This window comes from Chiloscyllium punctatum, chromosome 21, assembly GCF_047496795.1.
Source record: "Chiloscyllium punctatum isolate Juve2018m chromosome 21, sChiPun1.3, whole genome shotgun sequence".
In the NCBI taxonomy this organism is placed as follows: Eukaryota; Metazoa; Chordata; class Chondrichthyes; order Orectolobiformes; family Hemiscylliidae; genus Chiloscyllium; species Chiloscyllium punctatum.
The window spans coordinates 21236346-21260175 of NC_092759.1; the positions used below are offsets into that span (position 1 = coordinate 21236346).

Genomic DNA, 23830 nt, shown 5'->3' on the forward strand with positions numbered 1-23830 from the left:
CTCGAGAGTTTTTTGTTTTAAATTCCTTACAGCGATCTAAAAAGGGGCGGTGGAAGATTAATAGTAACAGGGTAGCAGGACATTGTGACAAAACAGCACACACCTCTCTTAACTTCGCCTGTGCGTCAGCGAGCAATGCCTGTTTTTCTGCAAGCTGTGCCATAGCATCCCTGAGCCGAATTCGCTTGGGTTCTACCACACGATACAATCTGCCGTACAGCTGTGGGCAAATACAGAGAGAAACAGCAAGTTAGTCAAATAATCCACTGTGCTCCCAGCAGGAAACACATGGAAACTACTTTTAAAGAACTTTTATAGCCAATTTCTAACTTGCATTGTGGCCTAGACTTAGAATCCCAATGTCAGAGCTTAATATTTCTACTGATGGAACCAAGGATTTTATTTTCTTTATTTTTCCATGGGACATGGGCATTGCTGGCAGGGCCAGCAGAATTGGGCCATCCTTAATTGTTCCTAAACCAAGCAGGGAGCTGGGCTATTTCGGAGTCCAGTTAAGAATCAATCACATTATTGTGGGTCTGCAGTCATATGTATAACAGACTAGGTAATGAAGACAGACTTCCTTCCTGAGAGGACACAAGTGAATCAGATGGGTTTTTATGGTTAGAATTAGAATTAGAATTGATAGCTCCTTGGTCACCACCACTGAGACAAGTGTTTAATTCCAGATTTATCAATGAAAGTAAATTCCACTGGAACACTAGCCTGGGCTGCTGGATTATTAGTCAAATGATTTTTAAAAATTCATTATGGGATGTGGAAGTCACTGGTCAGGGCAGTATTTTTAGCCCATCCCTAATTGCCCAGAGGGCAGTTACAAGTTAACCCCTTTGCTGTGGGTCTGGAGTCACATATAGGCCAGACCACATAAGGATGGCAGTTTACGACCCGAAAGGACATTAGTGACCCAGATGGGTTTTTCCTGATAACCAACAATGGATTCATGGTCATCATTAGACACTTAATTCCAGATTTTTGTTTTTGGATTCACCTTCCACCATCTGCCATGACAGGATTTGAAGCTGTGCCCCATGGACATTAGCTGGGTCTCTGGATTGATGGTCAAGTGATAATGCCACTAGACCTTTGCCTCCCCTTATCACCACGCCATCGTCTCCCCTATTCTCAAACCCATCATATCCTCACAGACATCAGAAAGAGGGACATCCAGGGATATCTTGTGTAAAATGCATTTTATTTTATGCGTCTGGGTTGATGACTCCTTAGCAATTTGGTCAAGGGGTTGGAGGACAATGAGAAAGCACATTACTAAAAGAGAAGCTGGGAGTTAATTACTGAGAACCTGACAGAGAAAAAAATACAGCAAGGGACAAAGAAAAGGGCAAGTAAAGGAAATGAAAAGCTTACTAACGGGCGAGAAAGAAAGTGAAAGGTGGAGAGCAGTGGGGGGAGATAATCGAAACAATCTCTACCTCCATGGCCAGGACCCACATACAGAGGGACTTCGCTGCCACCGATACACGACCGACAATTTCTGGCTGGAAGTCTGGTTGTGCACAGTATGTCCCAATTTTCTTCAGCACCTTGTCAGAAATATTGTCTTTGTCGAAATTAATGAGCTGCTTAATGAAGGTGCCCTCACCTGAAAGACACAAGTTTCACCTGATCAAGACCAAGCTGAACATCTCTCATCACATCAAAAACAAACAGGGATCAGGCTCATGTTTATGAGTGAATGGGTACAGCACAGTCAGCGTGATTTCTTGGAAGGAAAATTATGTCAGCAATGCTACCTCACAGCGCCAGGGACCCAGGTTCGATTCCACCCTCAGGCAACTCTCTGAATGGAGTTTGCACATTGTCCCTATGTCTGTTTGGGTTTTCTTCAGGTGATCCAGTTTCCTCCCACAAAGATGTGCAGGTTAAGTGGTTGGGCCATGCTAAATTGCCCCATTTGGTGGATTAGTCATGGGATATAGAGGTTTAGGGTAGTGGTGGGTCTGGGTGTGATGCTCTTCTGATAGGCTTAATGGCCTGCGTTCACATTGTAGAGGTTCTGTTTTGACAAGGTACCTCACAAAGGATTAAGTCGTAAGATATGAGCCCATGGTATTGGCATAGATAGAGAATTGGCTCCCGAGCAGGAGACAGCAATTAGGGAGAAGGGGTTCTTTTCAGGTTGGTGACCTGTGACCAAGGGGTTCCTGACAGGGGTCAGTGCTGAGACCATAATTGCTTCCAATATATATTAATGATTCAGAGCAGGAAGTGTATGTACTGTATCCAAATGGACAGACGACACAAACATAGGGATGTGAGAGAGAATCAAATAATTTACAGTGATGTATTGACAGTTAAGTAAGTGAGTAAAATATTGGCAAATGGAGTATAATGTGGGAAAAAGTATGGTTGTTCATCTTGGAAACAAAGACAAAAGCAAAAAGTATTATTGAAATGGAGAGAAACTGCAGAAAACTGCAACACGAAGGGTCTTGGGGGGACATGTGTACGAACTCAGAAAGCAAGCACACAAAGGGCCTCAGGTAATCAGGAAGGGTCACAGTATGCTGCCTCTTATTTCAAGTGGGTTGGAGCATAAGAGAAGGGAAGGAGAAAGGGAGGACTGCAGACGCTAGAGATCAGAGTTGAAAAGTGTGGCACTGGAAAAGCACAGCAGATCAGGCAGCATCCAAGCAGCAGGAGAGTCAACATTTCATGCAGAAGCCTGACATTCCTGATGAAGAGTTAATGCCCGAAACATTGACTCTCCTGCTCCTCGGATGCAGCCTGATCTGCTGTGCTTTTCCAGTGCCACACATTTTGACACGAAAGAGTAGGGAAGGCTTACTGTAATTGTACAAGGTGCTGGGGAGATCACACCAGGAATACTGTGAGCAGTTCCAGTTTCCTTATTTAAGGAAAGATATGATTTCATTGGAGGCAGTTCCCAGAAGGTTACCCGGGATGATCCTGGATCGGAGAGATTCTCTCATGAGTAAAAGTGAAACCGGTTTGGACTCTACTCCCTGGGATTCGATGAATCTCATTGAAACATATCAGATTCTTAGGGTCAATGCTGAGAGGATGGTTCCCTCATGGGAAGGTCTAGGACCAGAGGGCACAGTCTCAGAATACATTCATCACTGAGATGAGAAGGAATTTCTTCTCTGGGGGCTGAGAGCTTTTGGAACTCTTCGCCACAGAGAGCTGTGGGGGCCAGAGTCCTTGTGTATATTGAGGTAAAAAGACTGAGACCGAGAGATTGTTCATTACTCGGACAATCAAAGGTTATGGGGATAGGGCAGGAAAGTGGATGTGAGGAATGTTAGATCAGCCGTGATCCTATTGAATGGGGGAGCAGACCTGAAAGGCTGAACAGCCTATTCCTGTTCCTGTTTTTTACCGTCTTGTGGTCTTTTGATATACCTCACTGAATAAGGGCATCAGGAGAGGGCACTCAGGGGGCTACACATTGTGATCTGACCGACATTGAAAGGAACATTACCAGGTTGGCGTTTTGATTGATAAGCAAGAAAATTGTGAACTTGTTTTTTTTCACAATCTCGGAACATAGGACTCGGGAGCAAGAGTAGACCATTTGGTTCTTCGACCATGCTCCACCATGTAATATTATCATGGTTGATCTGATTGTAGTCTCAGCTTCTCATTCATGCTTGGCACCCCCCTTGACTTCCTCATTTATAAAATTCCCACGGATCTCAGGCTTGAATAAACATAAAGATACCACCTTCATTACCTTCTGGGGCAGAGAATTCCACACTTCTAATAATCCTCTCAGAGAAAAGCCTTCTCCTTAGCACTGTCTTAAAAGGGTGACTACTTATTCTTAAACTAGCTCCCCTTAGTTTTGCGTTGCTGACTAGGTTTGTGAAAGAAAGCATATGACACCTCAGATTAACCCACCCAGCTGCGCAACCCTTTCACAGCCCATGTCCAGCATCAGAACGGGCCTCTTACCCAGCTGCTTCTTGGCCTCAGCCCACGTCGGTTCTGAGCCTCGGAGGATCATGACAGCCTGCATTACTGTCTCAACGAGGACAGGCGGGCGGCCGTACGATTTGATTTCTGTCATGTCCTTCTTATTCAAGGACTCCAGGGCCTGGAATGGTGAAGATTAAGACAGTACATTACTTCAATGCTGCCAGTATTGCTGACTCAACACTAGCAAACTGTGCTGTACACAGCCTGTGTGGGCTGGGTGGTAGACATGCCTCGATTAATTGTGACAAACCACAAAAGAAATGGACTCAGTCTACGTTTACTGGTAAAACACTGGGTCTGCTCCGAGCTGGAGGTACTGATTTCAAACCTGGGTACCTGAGTTTAGGAAGGAGATCAAGGCTGTGGACAGGATTGGGGGAGATTTCTAGAATGGCATCAGCGAAAATGGAGAGCATAGAGATTATTCTCCTTAGAGCAGAGGTGAGAGAAAATTGAATTGAGGCATTTAAAGTCATGTGGGGTTTTGATAGATTGAATCAGGAGAAACTATTTCCAGTGGAAGGAGGTTGGTATCTAGAGGGACACAGATTAAAGATAACCTGGCAGTATGGGGAAGCTGAGAATGTTTTGTAATATAAATTGTTGTGATCTGGAACATTTGGAATGAAAGGGCAGTGGAAGCAAATCCAACAGTAACTTTAAAAGGGAACGCATAAACACTGAAAGGGAGAACTCTGCAGAGGCTTCGGAAAAAGTAGGAGAACGGGATTAAATGGATGGCTCTTTCAGGGACTGGCCACAATCTTATGGGATATTCTCCTCCTTAACGGAAGGAGCACTGAAAATCTAGTTGGAGTATTTTGAGGATATTTGATGCTTAGCTTGCAGTTTGTTCACCAAACCATTCCAAGTGGAACAAACCTATTCTCACCTGCTTGTCCCCCAGCCAATGGTTTTGTGCACAGTCTGCATCCACATGATTCCTCCACATGTATCACAGACAGGTTCCTGCTCAACAGCCTTGATTACCAAGTGACAGTGTGGCAGAAATGAAATAACTGAATGAGCAGTTAGGGATCTCTGCTTCACCTCCTCCATGCAAAGGGGCAGCAAATTCCTGCTGATGCAGCACTCCCTCCACTCAAACTCCGGACGTGGGTAATTGAACAAGCAACCTTTCACCCCAGGGGTGAGAGTAACACTAGCGGAGCCAAGCTGACACCTATAACCCGATGGGACATTCCACAACAGGGGGTGAAAATGATGAGGGAGGCTGTGTGTGTAAGTAATGGATCATACCTTCATTGCCTCCTGCAGTGCTGGCATGGCCTCATCCAGTTCCTTTTGAGCTCCTTCTGCCATTATTTTGCATTTTATCTCTTCTGCTGAAATTTTCTCACTGTGGGAGCTTACAGTCTGTACGGACAAAAATTAGGTTTGTTTAAAGACACCATCAGGACAATGACCATATTATAGTAAAACAAAAACCCTGAGGCCCACATTCCAATACCGTGCAGATTGTCAATTGGAACGATCTGTCTGGGCTCCGTTTCCAGTATTGGTTAGCCATCGGTTGTCTTAGCAATGACTCTGACACACATGCACTCATATGGGAAATGGAAACAAATTGGTTCAGACATCTGCAAGACTGTTCAGAGGAACAACAGGAAGTCCCACTGAGTTTGTTTATCACTCACATGATCATGCTGGACCTGCATCTCCAACCTACATCCTCTAATAATCTTCACAAAAACAAAATGTATTTTCAATAATATCAAATCTTCACAACCTCTTCAGGACAGAACTCTGGATTTTCACACCCCTTTGGATAAAGAAGCACTTTCTGACATAACTCCTGAACTACGTGGATGGAATTTTAATGCTCTGCATTCTCCCTGCCAGAGGATATCAGTTCTCTCTATCTACCTTGGCAAATCCATCCATTTTAAACACCTTGTTGAAATTGTCTGACAACTTTCCAAACTGAAAGGACAGAAGCCATGTTTGTGAGAATTATTCTCATCGGTAAGGTCTCTGAGGTGGAAGTTTTTCTGATGAATCTGCTATGATTCCTTCCAAGGCCAATTACCTTTGTGAGGTGCTCAGCCTAGACCTGAGGGTAGTTCCTCAATATGGGTCTAAACAAGTCTTTATGTAACTGAGGTATCACAGTCTCACTTTTCAATTCCAATTGCCTTGAATTAAAGTCTGCTACTCCAGCACTGATTCACTGACTTTAGTTGATTCATGTAGCTGACCATCTATGCTCCCTCTTCCAGTGTCTCATCAGGAAGGAAATATTCTCATTTGTTTTTCTCATATCAAAGGTGGATAACTCTTACACTTCCTCAGGCTGAGTTCATTCTGTCACACAGGACACAGGAAAATATGACTCTGAAGCAGCAGGGTGGCTGCTGGATCACTTCATAATTTAATGGCGAATCTGATTGTGATCCCAACTCCAATTCCCTATCTTGACAACATTCACTTTAAGCTTCACAGTCTTTCCAGTTCCCTCTTGATCTTATATGTTTTAATAAGATCACCCTCATTCTTCTAAACTTCAATGGATCCAGGTCTAACCTATTCAATCTTTCTTCATAAGATAAAACTGTTCATCCCAGAAAGGGGGTTGAACCTTTTCTGAACTCTGACTAAAGTAGTTATTCTGTTTGGAAGACAAGCAGACGGAAACTGTACACAGTACCATAGATGTTGCCTCACCAATGCCCTGTACAATTACAGGAAAACTTCTCTTTATATTCCATTCCGTTTCCAATCAACAACAAGATTCCATGTGCCATCCTAATCACTTGTTGAACCCGCAAACCAACTTTATGCAAATCATTTGCAGAATACAGTGCAGAAACAAGAGTAACTTTGATTGATGTGGTGTTCCTCATGCCAGACAGATAACTCAGGGAGTTTTACAGATTGAAGGACAAAGTAGACACTGAGCTGGAGGAACAGAAGGAGATGGTGTTGAGAATAGTTAAGAATAATCAGATTAAATTTTTTTAAAGATCTGTATGGAGTTTCCTGCAACCCAGGAAGGGGGTGCAGAGGGCTGAAAACATGGCTGCTTTGGCAGAGTTAATGAAACAGGAAACAGATCAGTGTCACGAGTGGACCAGTGAGTGAGAGCAGGGGCACAGAGCTGAAGGAGGTCACAAGGTACAGTGGAGTGATGCCATGGGTTTATTTGAAGAGGATTGTGAAAATAAGACAAAGGGACATATGCGATATGGTGTGGGTCAAGGTAACCGAAGAGTGGGATATCCGAGTAGATAGGAAGGTAAGTATTAGAAAAGGAGGATGGTTAGAGGAGTTAAACCCTGGAAAACACAGAATCAGAACAAATCCATTTTCATCTCCAGCACTAAGTTTGGAGCTAAGTGATGACTGGGGAATAACAGGGGCACTTTCAGTGCTGCAGAAGTACAGGGGTGTTATTCCTGGGAACAGTATAGAAAGGGATTCTCTTCTCTCACCTTCTGCTGCTCATCAGCTTCCCGTTTCTGCTGCACAATGATCACCAGATACTCCTCACATTGCTTTTGGAACTCAGCCACTTTCACTTTGGCTTCCTCCAGCTCGACGGACATCACCTCCACCTTATCACGGGTATCGTCAATCTTAGACAGTCCATTCCGCAGCTTGTTGGCCTGAGTACTCAGCTCAATGCGTTTCTCCTCAAGGAGCCTTGGAAACAAAAGAATGTCCCGACATCAATGCACACATGGCCCTGGGACATGGCAAGGCACATGCACCTGACCATGGGCCAGACAGACGGGCTAAAATAAGGCAGGAATTGCTGCTATCCAGATTGCTGCAGCTAATGGCATACAGATGTTGAGAGGCAGTGAGCTCAGCCTCCATTCTCAAACAGTTTGTTTTAAACAGGAAACTTTAACCTGTGGTGCCTGCAGCTTAACTCTCCAGCCACACCGCAAACAGTGAAGGATGCAGTAGTGTCAAACTGCAGAATGTACAGCACACAGCCCCCAGCCCCCTGCCCATCTGGGCACGGAGGCAGCCCAGCTTATTCTTTCACTTCAGGGTCTGCTCTGTTTGTACTCTGCAGCCCCAGAGGTTCAGAAAGGATTGTTTCATGCAACATTGCCTCTGCTAATTTGAACTTGAAGTCGACGCACATTGTGTAGAGTCACATCTTAGAAAGACTAGAAAGGGTAGTCTGTCCTGCTAATGTCGTTGGATTCGGGACGTGAGTGGATCTGAAACTCTGTGACCTGCAGTCAGAACACACCAGCAAAGTAATTTACCAAGTGGAAGTACTTTGACTCTTGGCACTGTATGAGTGCTTTTTTTTTAATATCAAGGAGGCAAGTTGTATTCCTTGCATATGTAAAATTTCCCTTCCACTTTAAGGGCTAATAGATTTCTTGCAGTTGTTCAACTTAAATTGGAAGGAGCTTAACACAGTAGCATTGAAGTGCAAGGACTAGTATCAGGAAATGTCCTGGCAGCAGGGAGTCAGCAATTCATGCAGCAAAAACCACTCTACATTATGGTACGCTGCAGACAAATGGAATCCAAATGTAGGGTTTGGAAAGACCAAGACTACTCTCCCCATTCACTGCGACTGAATGAGACTTTATGTTCAGGCATAAGATGAATCATAATTATTCTTTTAACGTTCACAAACGATTTCCCTCACAATGGTTGCTCACTTCAGGAGTCTAACCATTTTTTGTGCAGAGCATTTTTTCTCCCCCCTTGATCTTTCTACTGATTGCACTTACTGAATAGTATCTCCTGTGGTACATAGGTTTGTCAATGACTACTTTAATCTGGCAGAAAAAGAGGTCAAATTCTGAAAGCTCCTCAGAGGGAGACCCATCAACGATGGGGAATTTGATTCATTTCTGCTTCTCTCATTCCTTAAAACTTTAGCTATTCTCCAGGTCAGGGATAGAACAGCCAGTGGAAGAATATACCTCATTCCACTGTGACCCAACTCCTACAATGGGTACAAAGTGTAGTGGTTCTGGTATTGGACTGGCAATGCAGAGGTGTTTGCTCTGCATTCTGACTTGGGCCATGCAGTAATCACTGCCCTCTCATCATCACTGAGCAATATCCGGGAACTCCCTAACATAAATACTACCTATCAGTTTCTGAAGTAAAAATGGGAAAATGCTCCACGAGCAAAGAGAATCATTTCTGTTGCTGCTAAGGAACTCACTATCTAAATGTTCCTTCCCTAGGCCAGAGAGGGATGGCCCTTTTAGTGCAGAATAAGGGGTAGCTTTGCACAAATGGGGCTGGATTGAGACATAGAGTCACACAGCACGGAAACAGACCCCTTGGTCCAACAAGTCCATGCTGAACATAATCCCAAAATAAACCAGTCCCATCTGTTTGCTCCAGGTCCAAACCTTTCCTATTCATGTATGTATCCAAATGTCTTCCTCTGCAAGTTAATTCCACACATATACCATCCTCTGTGTAAAACATTCGCCCGCATGTCTTTTTAAAATCTCTCTTCTTTCCCATTAAAAATTAACCCCCTAATCTTGAAATCCCCCATCCTAGGGAAAAGACAACGACTATCTCTCTATACCCCTCATTCTTTTATAAACTTCTATCAGGTCGCCTCTCAACCTCCTACACTCCAGTGAAAAAAGTCCCAGCCTATCCAGCTTTCCTCCAGAACTGAAATTGAATGCCCAGCAATATCTTGGTAAATCCCTTCGGAACCCTCTCTAGTTTAATACTACCCATGCCCACCTTTTACTTCAGTGCAATCTGGTCATATAACAGGTACATATCTAGACCAGCAATCCAGAGAGTCCCAGAGACAGAGGTTTAAATGCCACCAAGCAATTAGAGAATTGGAATTTAATCCATTAAATAAAATCAGGAATAAAACCTGATATCTGTAATAGTGACAACGAAACTGCCAATTAAAACCCCATCTGGTTCTCTAGGCAACAAAATGGTCATCCTTACTCAGTCTGGCCTACGTGGAACTCCAACCTGACAGCAATAAGACTGACTTTTAATTTCCCTCTGTGATGGCCCAGCAAACCACTCAGCTGGAATCAAGGAGCTGACTCAACACCAGCTTCTGAAGGGAGAGAGAGAGAGAGAGAGAGAGAGAGAGAGAGAGACAAACAGACAATAAATAGAATCAGAGAGTTGTACAGCACAGAAACATACCTTTCGGTCCAACTTGTCCATGCCAACCAGATATCCTAACCTAATGTAGTCCCACTTGCCAACACTCTAAACCCTTCCTATTCATGTACCCACCCAGATGCCTTTATTTTGCCAGTGACGCCCATTGCTGCAAATGGATGTTTTTCAAAATTCACAATTTTTATGAGGCAGACTGAATGTATTTCATCAGTCTGGGGTGTGATACTGCCTCAAATGTAATCATCCAGTTTGGTAATGTGCCTCTGCTCCCTCAGCCAGCTATCCTTTCAACTGAAGAACTCAGTGTTCAAACTCCAGTGCACGATAGCAAACACATGAATGGATAATGTCTACAATAATTTGTCTGCAGAAACAGCAGCCAGAAGCACCTTAGATATGCGTTTTAAATATTTGTATGCCAGTATGGTCCATTGCTATTTCAGTTGCGTGGATTTCAGGTTCATCAAAGTGACTGTTAACAGTGCTGGCAAATGGAATATTTCTTACTTCAGGGTGACCAGTGGCAATAACAAAGGTACCCAGTGCTGATCAAAAGCACAAAACTGAAAAGTCAATGAATAATGTACAGAATAGGAAACTTCAGAACGTTTAACAAGCTTATAGTGATTGGGTTGCAGTAGGTTCTGTAGTTAAACATTACTTGTAGAGTTTACAATGATAGCTGAGGTTTGGAATGTGTTGACCACCTGCCCAACCACACAGAGGTTAATAGCGAATGATCAGGATGATGCCACATGCACTTATGTACTCATGTACTTATTCCATAGTGGGAGGTTTTAATGCTCATTCAGTAGGATCACTGCCTCTGAGCCTGAAGATCCAGGTTCAAGCTCAGCTCCAGGACCTGAGCCACAGAAGGGCATTCGCAACAGATTGATACCTCAACCCAGTAATCCTTATAACACTCTTCCAATATTCCCTGAATAAAGATGCAAAACAAACAATCCCATTATTCAGTACCAGGTTACAATCTTCCCTTACAGATTACTCGGCAGCAATGACAGTGGTAGGATAATGACACTTACTTTTTGTAACCGGACACCAGCTCCAGATAGTTGGTTGGGGTCACATAGTTATGCCTCCGCAGTTCCAGCAACATTTTCTCAGAATACATTGTCACTGAGCGGTGCATGGTCACAAAGATGTGAGCCAGGTTACTGCGTAGCTGGAACAACAGAAAGAACCATTGGCAACGAGAACTAAGATAACTATATACTCTGCTGCAAAAAGATTCTACTTTAAATAATCTGGCTTCTATCACGGATTTGCCATCAACATTTAATTTTTCACCACCCACTCATTGATTCGTCCCTGGGCCTGCAACACATGAAAATTGCCTCTCTTAGCTTTCTGCACCATCATAAGCTTTAGATCACCATGTCATTGGTTATTATTGGATAGACTACTTCTCCAACTATTTCAGCTCCAGTATTATCAGGTATTGTCCTGGGCCCTACAGTCAAATCTCTTGATTTGGATTGTTATTAGTTGCATTGTAATCTTTGCTGTTACATCCCAAGTCCAGTTGGTTAAACTTCATACCAAGTCAGGGTGCTGTCACCTTATAAACGTGAGCCAGGAAATGCACCAAATGTCTCGGGATCAAACCCAACAACTAGCCTTGACATATCTCTCACGCCTCTTTCTATATTAAGGATTGTGTTAGAGATCTGCATCAAGTACATGCCACAGGAACAGGCCATTTGGCCCATCTGAACCATGCTGTAGCTTCTAATCCATGAGCCCCCCCCCCCCACCCATTTATCTCATTCTCTCAGCCTATCCATCTATATATTTCTCCCTCATATGTTTATCCAGCTCCCCCTTAAATGTATTGATATTATTTACCTCGAACATTCCCTACATGAGCAAGTTCCTTATTCTCATCTGGGGAAAGGAGTTTTTTTAAAGTTCTCAGTTGGATTTTTGTTTTTAATTCATTTGTGGTTTTATTAGTGACCAGCCTGGATCTTGGATCCCTTACAGTCACCATAACCCATCAACCAATGGAAACATCTACTGGACATCCACATTATTAAAACACCTACAGAATTTCATCTTTATGTTTATCAGCCCTCAGCCCTCTCTTTTCTAGAGAAGAGAATCCAGCCTTTGCAGTTCATTTTTCAATCTTTGCTGATCTTTGTAACATCTTAGTTAATAGAGAAAACATCCAAGACAATGTAAAAATGAAAGGCACATGTCTAACCTTCAAGCTAGCTCAGCTGAAATCTGAACTGAAAGAAGAGTAAAACAGAACAGCACAGGTCTGCAAAGTTTCAGCTTTAATTACTGACCAAGGCTAAGGTCGCTGCTCTCAGCCTAGTCCAGATCCACAAATTAGTTTTAGAAACCTTGCATTAGGGAAGGCGGAGAAGATGAGGCAAAGTCCCCACCCCTAGATGCTATGCAGCATCGGCGGTCAGGAGGTGTATTCGAAGGAAGGGTAGGGTGAGCTGAATTGTCGAGTTCCACAGCTGTCTCGGGCTGGATCCGGCAGCAGTATAGTTCATGGTTATTTAAATTGGCCCGGGTGCTGAGGATGAATAAGACCATAAGACATAGGAGTGGAAGTAAGGCCATTCAGCCCATCGAGTCCACTCTGTCATTCAATCATGGCTGATGGGCATTTCAACTCCATTCCAATCACTGACGAGAATGGTAAGGCACAAGTGATCACTGCTCATTCTGATCTGAATGACTCCTTACCTCCTCTGATCCTCCAAGTTCCACACTCATCAAGTATCGCTCGGCCACTTCAAGCAGAGCGTCCCTCGGCCATTCGGAAAACCAGTCGATAGTGGTGCAGTTCACTAACGCTGGGTACTGCCGTACACGATTCCTTTAAAACAGTTAAAGAGAAGACAAACCATCCTCTGACAACGTACACCACTGTTTCAAAGTTTTCTCACTGAGGATGGCCATTTGACTTAAAGTAGCTCATGTACCAAGGCAAGCTTCACCTTCACACTGAACACCTATCTATGCTGGCGTATGGTTCAAAGGGATCTCACTTATGTTGCTTCGAGCCTGTTTCACCTACTGATCACACTGCGGCTAGGATTGTGAAATGGGTGTTAGCAATTCAGAATGGTGACATCAGGAGAAATTGATTTGTGGTGAGTGAGTCAGTGTCGACCACTAGGCACCATCAGTCAAAGTCAAAAAAACCCTCCCCTTGCATGGAGGGTTAATTGACAGACTGTGTGGAGCTGTTGCAGCCTATTGTCTCTCCCAGGCTAGACATCTGGTTCTGCCAACTTGAGCTGACACAACAGGAGAGTGAGCAACACCATAGGAACCTCAATATATAGATTGAAGAAGGGAGGGAGAGGTGCATCTTTGATTAAGGCAAGTATCACAGCAGTAATCAGAGATGAACTAACTGAAGGATAATCCAGTGAGGATTATCCAGGAAGGGGATAGTGACATTATTGGGGTTGTACTACAGGCCCCCAAATTGTCAATGGGAATTAGAGGAACAAATATGCAGGGAAACTGGGGAGACTTGCAGGAGAATTAGGGTTGTCATAGTAGGAGATTTTAATTATTCTAACATAGACTGAGATTGCCACAAGGTTAAAGGCTTATATGGGGTGGAATTTGTTAAATGCGTTCAGGAAAGTTTCCTCATGCAGCATTGGGAAGAGGCAAAACTCCACCTACTCTTGGGAAATAGGGCAGGACAGGTGCCTGAGGTGACGGTAGGGGAGCACTTTGGGACCAGTGACCACAGTTCTATTAAGGTTAAAATAGTTATGGAGAGGGACAGAACTGATCCCCAGGTTCAGATTCTAAACTAGCACAAGGCGAATCTGGATGGACTAAGACAGGAGCGTGCATGGGTTGACTGGAATTGTTTATTTGCAGGCAAAGGTACCTATGGAAAACAGGAGCCTTTAAAAGTGAGGTAGCTAGAGGTCAAGGTCTATATGTTCCTGTGAGGGTGAAAGACAAGGTTGACAGGAATAGGGAACCCTGGATGACAAGTGATGAGGCTTTGACCAGAAAAAAGTAGGCAGTATGGCTCAAGTAGAGGCATCTGGCACCAAGGGAATTCCTGGATGTATATAGGGGATACAGGAGTTTACTGAAGAAGCAAACCAGGAGGGCAAAAAGGAGGCATGAGATAGCCTTGGCTGAGAAGATTAGGGTGAATCCAAAGAGGTTCTTTAAGTATATTAAAGGAAAAAGAATAACTAGAGAGAGAATAGGACAGCACAAGGACCAAAGTGAACATGTACGTGTAGGATTGAAGGAGCTGGGTGAGATCCTCAATGAATATTCCCCTCCTCTGTGTTTACCGTGGAGAAACGCATGAAGACTTGGGAACTTGGGGATGTTAGCGGTCATATCTTGGGGAGAGTCCATATCACAGCAGAGGAGGTGTTGGATGTATTTGAATGTATGAAGGTGGATAAACCTCCTGGTCCTGACCAGATATATCCAAGAACACTGCAAGAGGCTAGAGAAAAAAATTGCGGGGACTCTGGCTGATATTTTTGCATCATTGTTAGCTATGGGTGAGGTCCCGGAAGACTGGAGGGTAGCGAATATTGTGCCCTTAGTTAAGAAGGGCTGCAAAGAGAAACCTGGGAACGATAGACCAGTAAACCTAACATCTGTGGTAGGTAGGTCACTTGAGAAGATTCTGAGAGATAAGATATACGTGCATTTGGAAAGACAGGGTTTGATTAGGAGTAATCAGCATGGCTTTGTGAATGGGAGATCATGCCTCACAAATTTGCTAGAGTTCTTTGACGAAGTGACCAGAAAGTTTGATGAGGCCAAGGTGGTGGACATCGTCTACACAGACTAGGCAAAAGTGAGGACTGCAGAAGCTGGAAGCCAGAGTTTAGATCAGAGTGGTGCTGGAAAAGCCCAGCAGGTCAGGCAGCATTCAAGGAGCAGGAAAATTGATGTTTCGGGCAAGAGGCTTTCATCAGGAATATTGTCTATATAGATTTCAGTAAGGCCTTTGACAAGTATCCACATGGTAGGCTGCTCTGGAAGGTTAGATCACATGGAATCCAGGGGTACTCATAAATTTGATACACTATTGGCTTGATGGTAGGAAGCAGAGGGTAATAGTGGAAGGATGCTTGTTGGGCTGGAGGCCTGTGACTAGTGGAGTGCCTCAGGGGTCAGTGCTGGGCCCATTGCTGTTTGTTATCGATATCAATGATTTGGATGAAAATGTACAAGGCATGATTAGTAAGTTTGCAAATGACACTAAAATAGGAGGCATTGTATATAGGGCAGTGAGGAAGATTTTCAGAAATTGCAGCAGGACCTTGATCAGCTCGGGAAGTAGCCGAAAAATGACAAACGGAGTTTAATATAGATAAGTGTGAGGTTTTGCACTTTGGAAAGTCAAATCAAGGCAGGAGTTTCATAGTGAAAGGAGTGTAGTGGAACAGAGGGACCTTGAAGTTCAGGTACATGGTTCTCTGAGAGTGGAGTCACAGGTAGACAGGGCAGTGAAGAAGGCTTTTGGCACACTGGCCTTCATCAGTCAGGGCACTGTGTATAGAAGTTGGGAAGTTATGTTGCAGTTGTACAGGAAATTATTGAGGCCACATTGGAGTATTGTGTTCAGTTTTGGTCACCTTGCTACTGGAAAGATGAAATTAAACTGGAAAGAGTACAGGAGAAATTTACAAGGTTGTTGCCAGGACTCAACGGTCTGAGTTATAGGGAGAGGTTGGACAAGCTAGGACTTTTTTCTGAAGAGCGTAGGAGACTGTGGGGTTATCTTATAGAAGTGTATAAGATCATGAGAGGCATGGACATGTTAAAAGCACTCAGTCTCTTTCCCAGGATTGAGGAATCGAGGACTAGAGGGCATCAGTTTATGGTTAGAGGGGAAAGAATAAAAGGGAACCTGAGGGGCAACCTTTTTTTTACCCAGAGGGTGGTACGTATATGGAATGAGCTGCCAGCAGAGGTGATCGAAGTGGGTACATTAACAACATTTAAAAGGCATTTGGACAAATACATGGATAGGCAAGTATTAGAAGGTTATGGGCCAAGTGCAGGGAAATGGGGTTAGCATAGATGGACATTTTCATCGGCATGGACCAGTTTGGGCCAAAGGGCCTGTCTCCGTGCTGTAGGACTCTATGACTTTATGACTCCTGCTATTGCTAATTGGTCTCTCTTGGACCCAGATATGGGTTAAAGTTTGTGTGAACTGTTTCAGCTCAACACTGGCAACTGAGCCTCAGACATGAGCTCATGTGCATCATACACCACAGGTTCCGCCAAACGGAGCTGTCTCCAGGTTGAAGTGAAGATGCAGAGTCCCAGTGCTCAACATCACCCCAATGGTGTGTGAATGTCAAGGTTTAGACTGATGGCAAATATTTTAAGAAGGACTAGTACACCTGCTTAGCATCAACCAGAGGAAACATGAGGGGGCAATGGTCGGCATCTATAATCCACACCGGAGCACTGAGAAGAGCTCCACCATGCAGATAAGTAAGAGATATTAGACTATAAAAATGGAGAAGTAAAAGGAGAAAGAAACATGCAGAAGAACAACACCATGAGCTTATTGATCTAAACAATAAGTCAAAGGCATCACAATTCATTGGGCTCTCCTCATTGGCAGTCTGGAACTAAAGTATTGGTACATGGTTGATGCTGAATAAAGGACTTCAGTACAAAAGTAACACATACATGTTTGGTCTCCTATGAACTGATTTGAACAATAACACATTCTCCACAATAAAACTTACCTGAAGGGATCTCCAATTGGACTCATGCACAACACGACATGAAGATTACTACGCACCCTTTCCATGAGAAAATTGAAGATACTTTCATTGGTTTCAGGAATAGACTCTTCCTTAGCTGCATCCAACAATGCATTTTTAATCTAGGAATGGAGAAAGCGATCAATATAACAGCACCAGATCACAGTCTGCTTCCCTTTTGACAACAGGCTCCATCACATAAAGAAAGAGTACGAAAAAGCTGTCGGAAACCACCACGCTAACTGGTGGGACTCCTAGTCCTCCGGACAATATTTTCAGTGAGGACTCAGCTGCAAGTATTTTTATAAGTTTGGCCATACCAAGGATTTGTTAAAATATTCTGAATAAGAAATAGATTCCCAAATTTATTAGATGCCACCAACATGAAGAATTTCATTCAGCTAATGACCTGAAAATGTAAGGCAAGCAGAAAGCATGAGCTTGCCCACTCCGCTGTGTACACACACACACTGTCAGAGGGTCAGCGCCAAAGCAGCACTTTACTGTCGGAGGGTCAGCACTGAGGGAGCACCCCACTATCGGAGGGTCAGTGCTGAGGGAGTGGGCACTGTCGGAGGGTCAGTGCTGAGGGAGCACCGCACTGTCAGAGGGTCAGCACTGAGGGAGCTCCGCACTGTCAGAGGGTCAGTGCTGAGGGAGCACCGTACTGTCGGAGGGTCAGTGCTGAGGGTGTGGGCACTGTCGGAGGGTCAGTGCTGAGGGAGCACCGCACTGTCGGAGGGTCAGTGCTGAGGGAGTGGGCACTGTCGGAGGGTCAGTGCTGAGGGAGCACCGCACTGTCGGAGGGTCAGTGCTGAGGGAGTGGGCACTGTCGGAGGGTCAGTGCTGAGGGAGCACCGCACTGTCGGAGGGTCAGTGCTGAGGGAGTGGGCACTGTCGGAGGGTCAGTGCTGAGGGAGCACCGCACTGTCGGAGGGTCAGTGCTGAGGGAGCACCGCACTGTCGGAGGGTCAGTGCTGAGGGAGTACCGCACTGTTGGAGGGTCAGTGCTGAGGGAGCACCGCACTGTCAGAGGGTCAGTGCTGAGGGAGCACTGCACTGTTGGAGGGTCAGTGCTGAGGGAGCACCGCACTGTTGGAGGGTCAGTGCTGACGGAGTGGGCACTGTCGGAGGGTCAGCGCTGAGGGAGCACCGCACTGTTGGAGGGTCAGTGCTGACGGAGTGGGCACTGTCGGACGTCAGTGCTGAGGGAGTGCTGCACTGTCGGAGGATCTGTGCTGTGGGAGTGCTGCATTGTCGGAGGGTCGGAGCTGTGGGAGTGCTGCACTGTCGGAGGGTCAGAACTGAGGGAGTCCTGCACTGTTGGAGGGTCAGAGCTGAGGGAGGGATGCACTGTCGGAGGGTCTGTGCTGTGGGACTGCAGTACCAGCGGACGGCATTCCTGACAGATGAATCAACAGGGAAGGAACACAACATTTCCGACAGTGAAGACATGTAACCTGGCTGTAATTTGGAGAGACTAAATTCTGTGTTTTTTGTATCTGATATGACTTGTTTTGATTGGAACAGCATACCATTAAAATTAGATTAGATTACTTACAGTGTGGAAACAGGCCCTTCGGCCCAACAAGTCCACACCGCCCCGCCGAAGCATACCCACCCATACCCCTACATCTACCCCTTACCTAACACTATGGGCAATTTAGCATGGCCAATTCACCTGACCTGCACATCTTTGGACTGTGGGAGGAAACCGGAGCACCCGGAGGAAACTCACGCAGACACGGGGAGAACGTGCAAAATCTTGTGTTATTCGAGCATAGTCAGTAGTTAGAGGGAATTGATTCAATTTGTTACTTGTTTTGTTGATTTTGTTAATTTGTTCACTTTTAGAGTTAGATAAATAAATCGCTACTTGTAGGTTTTGAAGTATCAGGGATTTATTTTATTTCATCACCAGAAGTTGCTGAAGAGCAGGTTAGATTAGATTCCCTACAGTTTGGAAACAGGCCATTCAGCCCAACAAGTCCACAGTGACCCTCTGGAGAGTAACCCACCCAGACCCATCCCCCTACCCTACATTTACCCCTGACTAATGCACCTAGCATGGCCAATTCACCTGACTTGTACATCTTTGGATTGTGGGAGGAATCCAGAGCACCCAGAGGAAACCCACGCAGACACAGGGAGAATGTGCAAACTTCACACAGACGGTCACCTGAGACTGGAATCAAACTGAGATCCCTGGGGCTGGGAGGCAGCAGTGCTAACCACTGAGCCACTGTGTCACCCCAAAAACTGGTTACACCAGTTTTCACACTTGTTTTACAGATTTTAGGGTGAGGTGCTCCTCTTTGGATGTTTTGGTTTTTCTTCTCAGACAGGGGTCAACTTTTGTTTTATAACAATAGTGAAACCTTCTGGGTTGGCGACTGGTGAAGGAGCATAGGGAAAATGAAATTCTCACCCTGAACTGAAGCCCCAGCCCACCCCACTCCACTCACTGGGTGAACTCTCTGAATGACAGATGAACTGCTGCATTCATTGGGGTTAACGTCTGGTTGCTACATAGGCCTTTCCAAAGTAGTACTTCATTGGTGTTGGAATGTTCTGAGGCAGTGATTATCACCTTAAAAATGCAGTTCTTTCAATCACACTCTGGGAGATTGACAATTGATTCTTCATGGAACAATGGATTCCGGCAAAGAATGTTTTAGACAGCAATCTTTCAACAATACAGAGATTGTTTTGTGTGCATTGAGACCATTAGACAAGAAGATTTAAAACAACCGACCTTACGACTGAGCCCAGTTACTCACTTCTTCAAACTCATCTGCTTTGAACAGGTTTGGAACTTCTCCAGAACTCAGGATGTTATTAATATCTTCCAAAAAGGATTCTTCAACCAACTGGGTGTCCGTAAACAGGAACACTGTTGGGTTATTTGAAACTCCAGCTTCACGGTAGATTTTCTTTAAATCTATAAAAGTACAGTTGGGTTCAGTTGACATCAATGTTTTTGATACACTCAGTCTCCACTTCCACTCCTCAAATTGTGAAGTGCTAGGTGCCACCTGCCCATGAGCCTATTCACTCGTGTGCACAAGACCATGGATATGACTACAGTCCCCCATTCAGCTGGAGAACTTCCCACTTCAGCTCCTTGTCCTGCCTCCTGCACCATTCCACGTGGTAAATAATGGGGCCTCAAAGGTTTGTTCGACAGATCTGGAATCTATCTTGTTTCAGCTTGGTTGACTGAAAGAAACCTTAGTTCTGTGAAGACCATACAACAGGATGGCTGTATAGAGCTTTGCTTGTAATAAAGAGAAGGATACAGTGACTCAGGTCCATAGAATGATGAGTTAGTGTCAGTTCCAGACCGGATAAAAACCCAGAAGTGTTTACTTAAGCAGAATGCCATGAAGCTCAAACTTATGATAGCTCCAGGAAGAATTGAATACAGTTCCGGTTTAAAACTTGAAGTCCAAAGTGATGTACACCTACCAAGGTATCAGATATCAGGCTTCTGGTCTGAGTGGTGTTTGAATACTGGCCCAGGAGAGGCGTTTTGAGTACCACGTCAGGACTCAGTCATAGAGTCAAAGAGATGTACAGCATGGAAATAGACCCTTCGGTCCAACTCATTCATGCCGCCCAGATATCCCAACCCAATCTAGTCCCATTTAGCAGCACTTGGCCTATATCCGTCCAAACCCTTCCTATTCATAAACCCATCCAGATGCCTTTTAAATGCTGTAATTATACCAGCCTCTATCACTTCCTCTGGCAGCTCATTCCATAAACACACCACCCTCTGGGTGAAAAAGTTGCCCCTTTTATATCTTTCTGCTCTCACCTTAAACCTATGCCCTCTAGTTCTGTTTTGTTTCTTTTCAATTTATAAAGGAGTATTTTGGGATAATACCTTTACTGTGTGCTTCAGACCTTTACATTTGCATTATGAAGGGATTGTTTGGATTGTTCTACTTTATCTACATTCCTTTTGTAATGAAATTCCTTTTCATTGTTAAAGCCAATCTGCATTATTGCGTGCCTGTGGTTCAGTGAGAGACCACTTCCTTCAAACCGAAACAAATCAAATGATCAAGTCAGCCTCCAGTCTGGAATCTGATTGTCTGGTAACACCATCAGTTAAGGTCATAACACTGTCTTTCCGTCAGAAAACCAGTTCCATCTGCACCAGAATTGTGTTTTAATGTGCATTAAAAAGTCGACTAAAAATATTTACAAATTCATTTTGCTGTTTGGACCCAATCCCATCTTAACCCACATGCCATGGTCATCACTAATCAAGAGCTAGAGTTTATACAATCCAAAAACAGCCTGGTCAACATTACCATATTTTCCTAGTTGGCATTAACTGACATAGTGCTTGTTAAGATTGGTCTGTATCAAGTTGTTGGTACATTCAGCCACAGAGCTTTTTTTTGAATGGGTTGGCAGGGGTGGGGGAAGGTATTGTCCTGAGCTGGGGGAAGGTATGGTTTCTATATCAAGCATTTACATTGAGAAATAAGATGAATTAAGATTCACTGTCTGAGGACAGGAAGCAGATTAATACACTAAAACATCTCGACCTACCTTCTCTGAACTCCAGCTTGCGGTAAACCTTAGTAACTTCGATTTGATAGGTATTGTAGTCAGAGATGAAGGCAGACAGCTGAGATAGGCTCTGCCGTCCACTTCCCCCAATCCCAACCAACAGCATGTTGCCACGTGGCTGACTGATCACACGGATAATCCGCGTCACTGAGTAAGGACGGAAAAATGAGAACACAAATTCAACCAGGCTGGTTGAGGTTCAACAGAGATGTAACAGCCCACCCTTTTGGGGTACAACGTGAGACCAGAGCTGCACAGAACATTCCAATACCGTTTCCTTAATGATTAATACCGTTTCCTCAAAGATCTGTTCCCTCCTGCACTTAAATCCTCCTGTGTTACTGTTTACCTTCCTAATTACTGTACTTGCTGCAGCTGCAGGCTAGTAACTTTTGAACAAGGAATTCTAGGTGCCTTTGGACACCAACATTTTCCAATCTCTCACCATTCAAGAAACACTCTATACCTTTGTTCCTCCTGCCAAAGTGGGTAACCGTTAGATTCCATTTACCATGCTCTTGCCCAACCACTCAACCCATCTAAATCCCCTTGAAGCCTTTACATTCTGCATAGCTCACATTCTCACCAGGTTTTGGAAATATTATAATTGCTTCCACACATCCAAGTGGTCGATAAAGATTGTGAAGGATATAACTAAACACAGGCTGGTATCTCATCAGCCTTTATTTGCATATGGAATGTCATTGACAGTGATCCAGCTCCCTCCGAGCATGCTCCTAGAGTGAACCGGATCTCTGACACACCGGTCAGCCAGGGCTCCCTGCTTGGCCACCACAAGAGTGGGGGCTAACATCCCCCACCAGGGAACTCATATGCTCTGGCTGACCTTGTTATAATCACTGCAGTGATCAGGCCCAAGTACTGATCCTAATGGCACCTGAATGGTTACAGCCTGCAAATGCAATAATTATCCATTTATCCCTACTCTCTGTTTCCAATCCATGCTAGTGCATTATCCACAATCCCACGCATTTTAATTGTTTATTAAATTGCCATGTGGACCTTGATTAATAGCCTTCTGAAAACCCATATCAGCAGTTCCCACTTATCGATTATACTCGTAAAATGCTCAAAAAACTATCAGGTTTGTCAAATGTGATTTCTTCTTCATAAATCCTCATTGGCTAATATTCAGAAAACAAATTTCTAAATATCCAATGATCACACCTTTATTAACACGTTCCCATCAAGCTAACAGATCTATACTCCCCTGCTTTCTTAAACAGTAGGATTGCCTTTGTAGCTTTCCAATCTGCATATACTGTTATAGAACTCAGAATTTTGAAAGATGATCACCAATGCATTGCAGTCTACCTCTTTCTGAAAATGTGTTGCTGGAAAAGCGCAGCAGGTCAGGCAGCATCCAAGGAGCAGGAGAATCGACGTTTCAGGCATCAGCCCTTCTAGCGTCGATTCTCCTGCTCCTTGGATGCTGCCTGACCTGCTGCGCTTTTCCAGCAACACATTTTCAGCTCTGATCTCCAGCATCTGCAGTCCTCCCTTTCTCCTCGTCTATCTCTTTCACCAACGTAACCCACTGCAGTCCAGCTCTGATCTCCAGCATCTGCAGTCCTCCCTTTCTCCTCGTCTATCTCTTTCACCAACGTAACCCACTGCAGTCCAGCTCTGATCTCCAGCATCTGCAGTCCTCCCTTTCTCCTCGTCTATCTCTTTCACCAACGTAACCCACTGCAGTCCAGCTCTGATCTCCAGCATCTGCAGTCCTCACTTTCTCCTCGTCTATCTCTTTCACCAACGTAACCCACTGCAGTCCAGCTCTGATCTCCAGCATCTGCAGTCCTCCCTTTCTCCTGGTCTATCTCTTTCACCAATGTAACCCACTGCAGTCCAGCTCTGATCTCCAGCATCTGCAGTCCTCCCTTTCTCCTCGTCTATCTCTTTCACCAACGTAACCCACTGCAGTCCAGCTCTGATCTCCAGCATCTGCAGTCCTCCCTTTCTCCTGGTCTATCTCTTTCACCAACGTAACCCACTGCAGTCCAGCTCTGATCTCCAGCATCTGCAGTCCTCCCTTTCTCCTCGTCTATCTCTTTCACCAACGTAACCCACTGCAGTCCAGCTCTGATCTCCAGCATCTGCAGTCCTCCCTTTCTCCTGGTCTATCTCTTTCACCAACGTAACCCACTGCAGTCCAGCTCTGATCTCCAGCATCTGCAGTCCTCCCTTTCTCCTGGTCTATCTCTTTCACCAACGTAACCCACTGCAGTCCAGCTCTGATCTCCAGCATCTGCAGTCCTCACTTTCTCCTGGTCTATCTCTTTCACCAACGTAACCCACTGCAGTCCAGCTCTGATCTCCAGCATCTGCAGTCCTCA

At 44.7% G+C, this 23830-nt stretch overlaps 1 protein-coding gene across 1 annotated transcript in view; it reads right to left on the minus strand.

The window, feature by feature from the left end:
- dnah2 (dynein, axonemal, heavy chain 2) overlaps window positions 1-23830 on the minus strand; it is a 330858-nt gene that overhangs the window by 103252 nt on the left and 203776 nt on the right. The window contains exons 56-65 of the mRNA XM_072591365.1: window positions 21453-21620; window positions 19667-19827; window positions 16869-17008; window positions 12838-12970; window positions 11154-11293; window positions 7437-7647; window positions 5245-5361; window positions 3961-4102; window positions 1455-1624; window positions 104-220 (exon numbers count right to left, since the gene is read on the minus strand). Coding sequence (XP_072447466.1) covers window positions 104-220; window positions 1455-1624; window positions 3961-4102; window positions 5245-5361; window positions 7437-7647; window positions 11154-11293; window positions 12838-12970; window positions 16869-17008; window positions 19667-19827; window positions 21453-21620 — 1499 coding nt within the window. The remainder of the gene's footprint in view (window positions 1-103; window positions 221-1454; window positions 1625-3960; window positions 4103-5244; window positions 5362-7436; window positions 7648-11153; window positions 11294-12837; window positions 12971-16868; window positions 17009-19666; window positions 19828-21452; window positions 21621-23830) is intronic.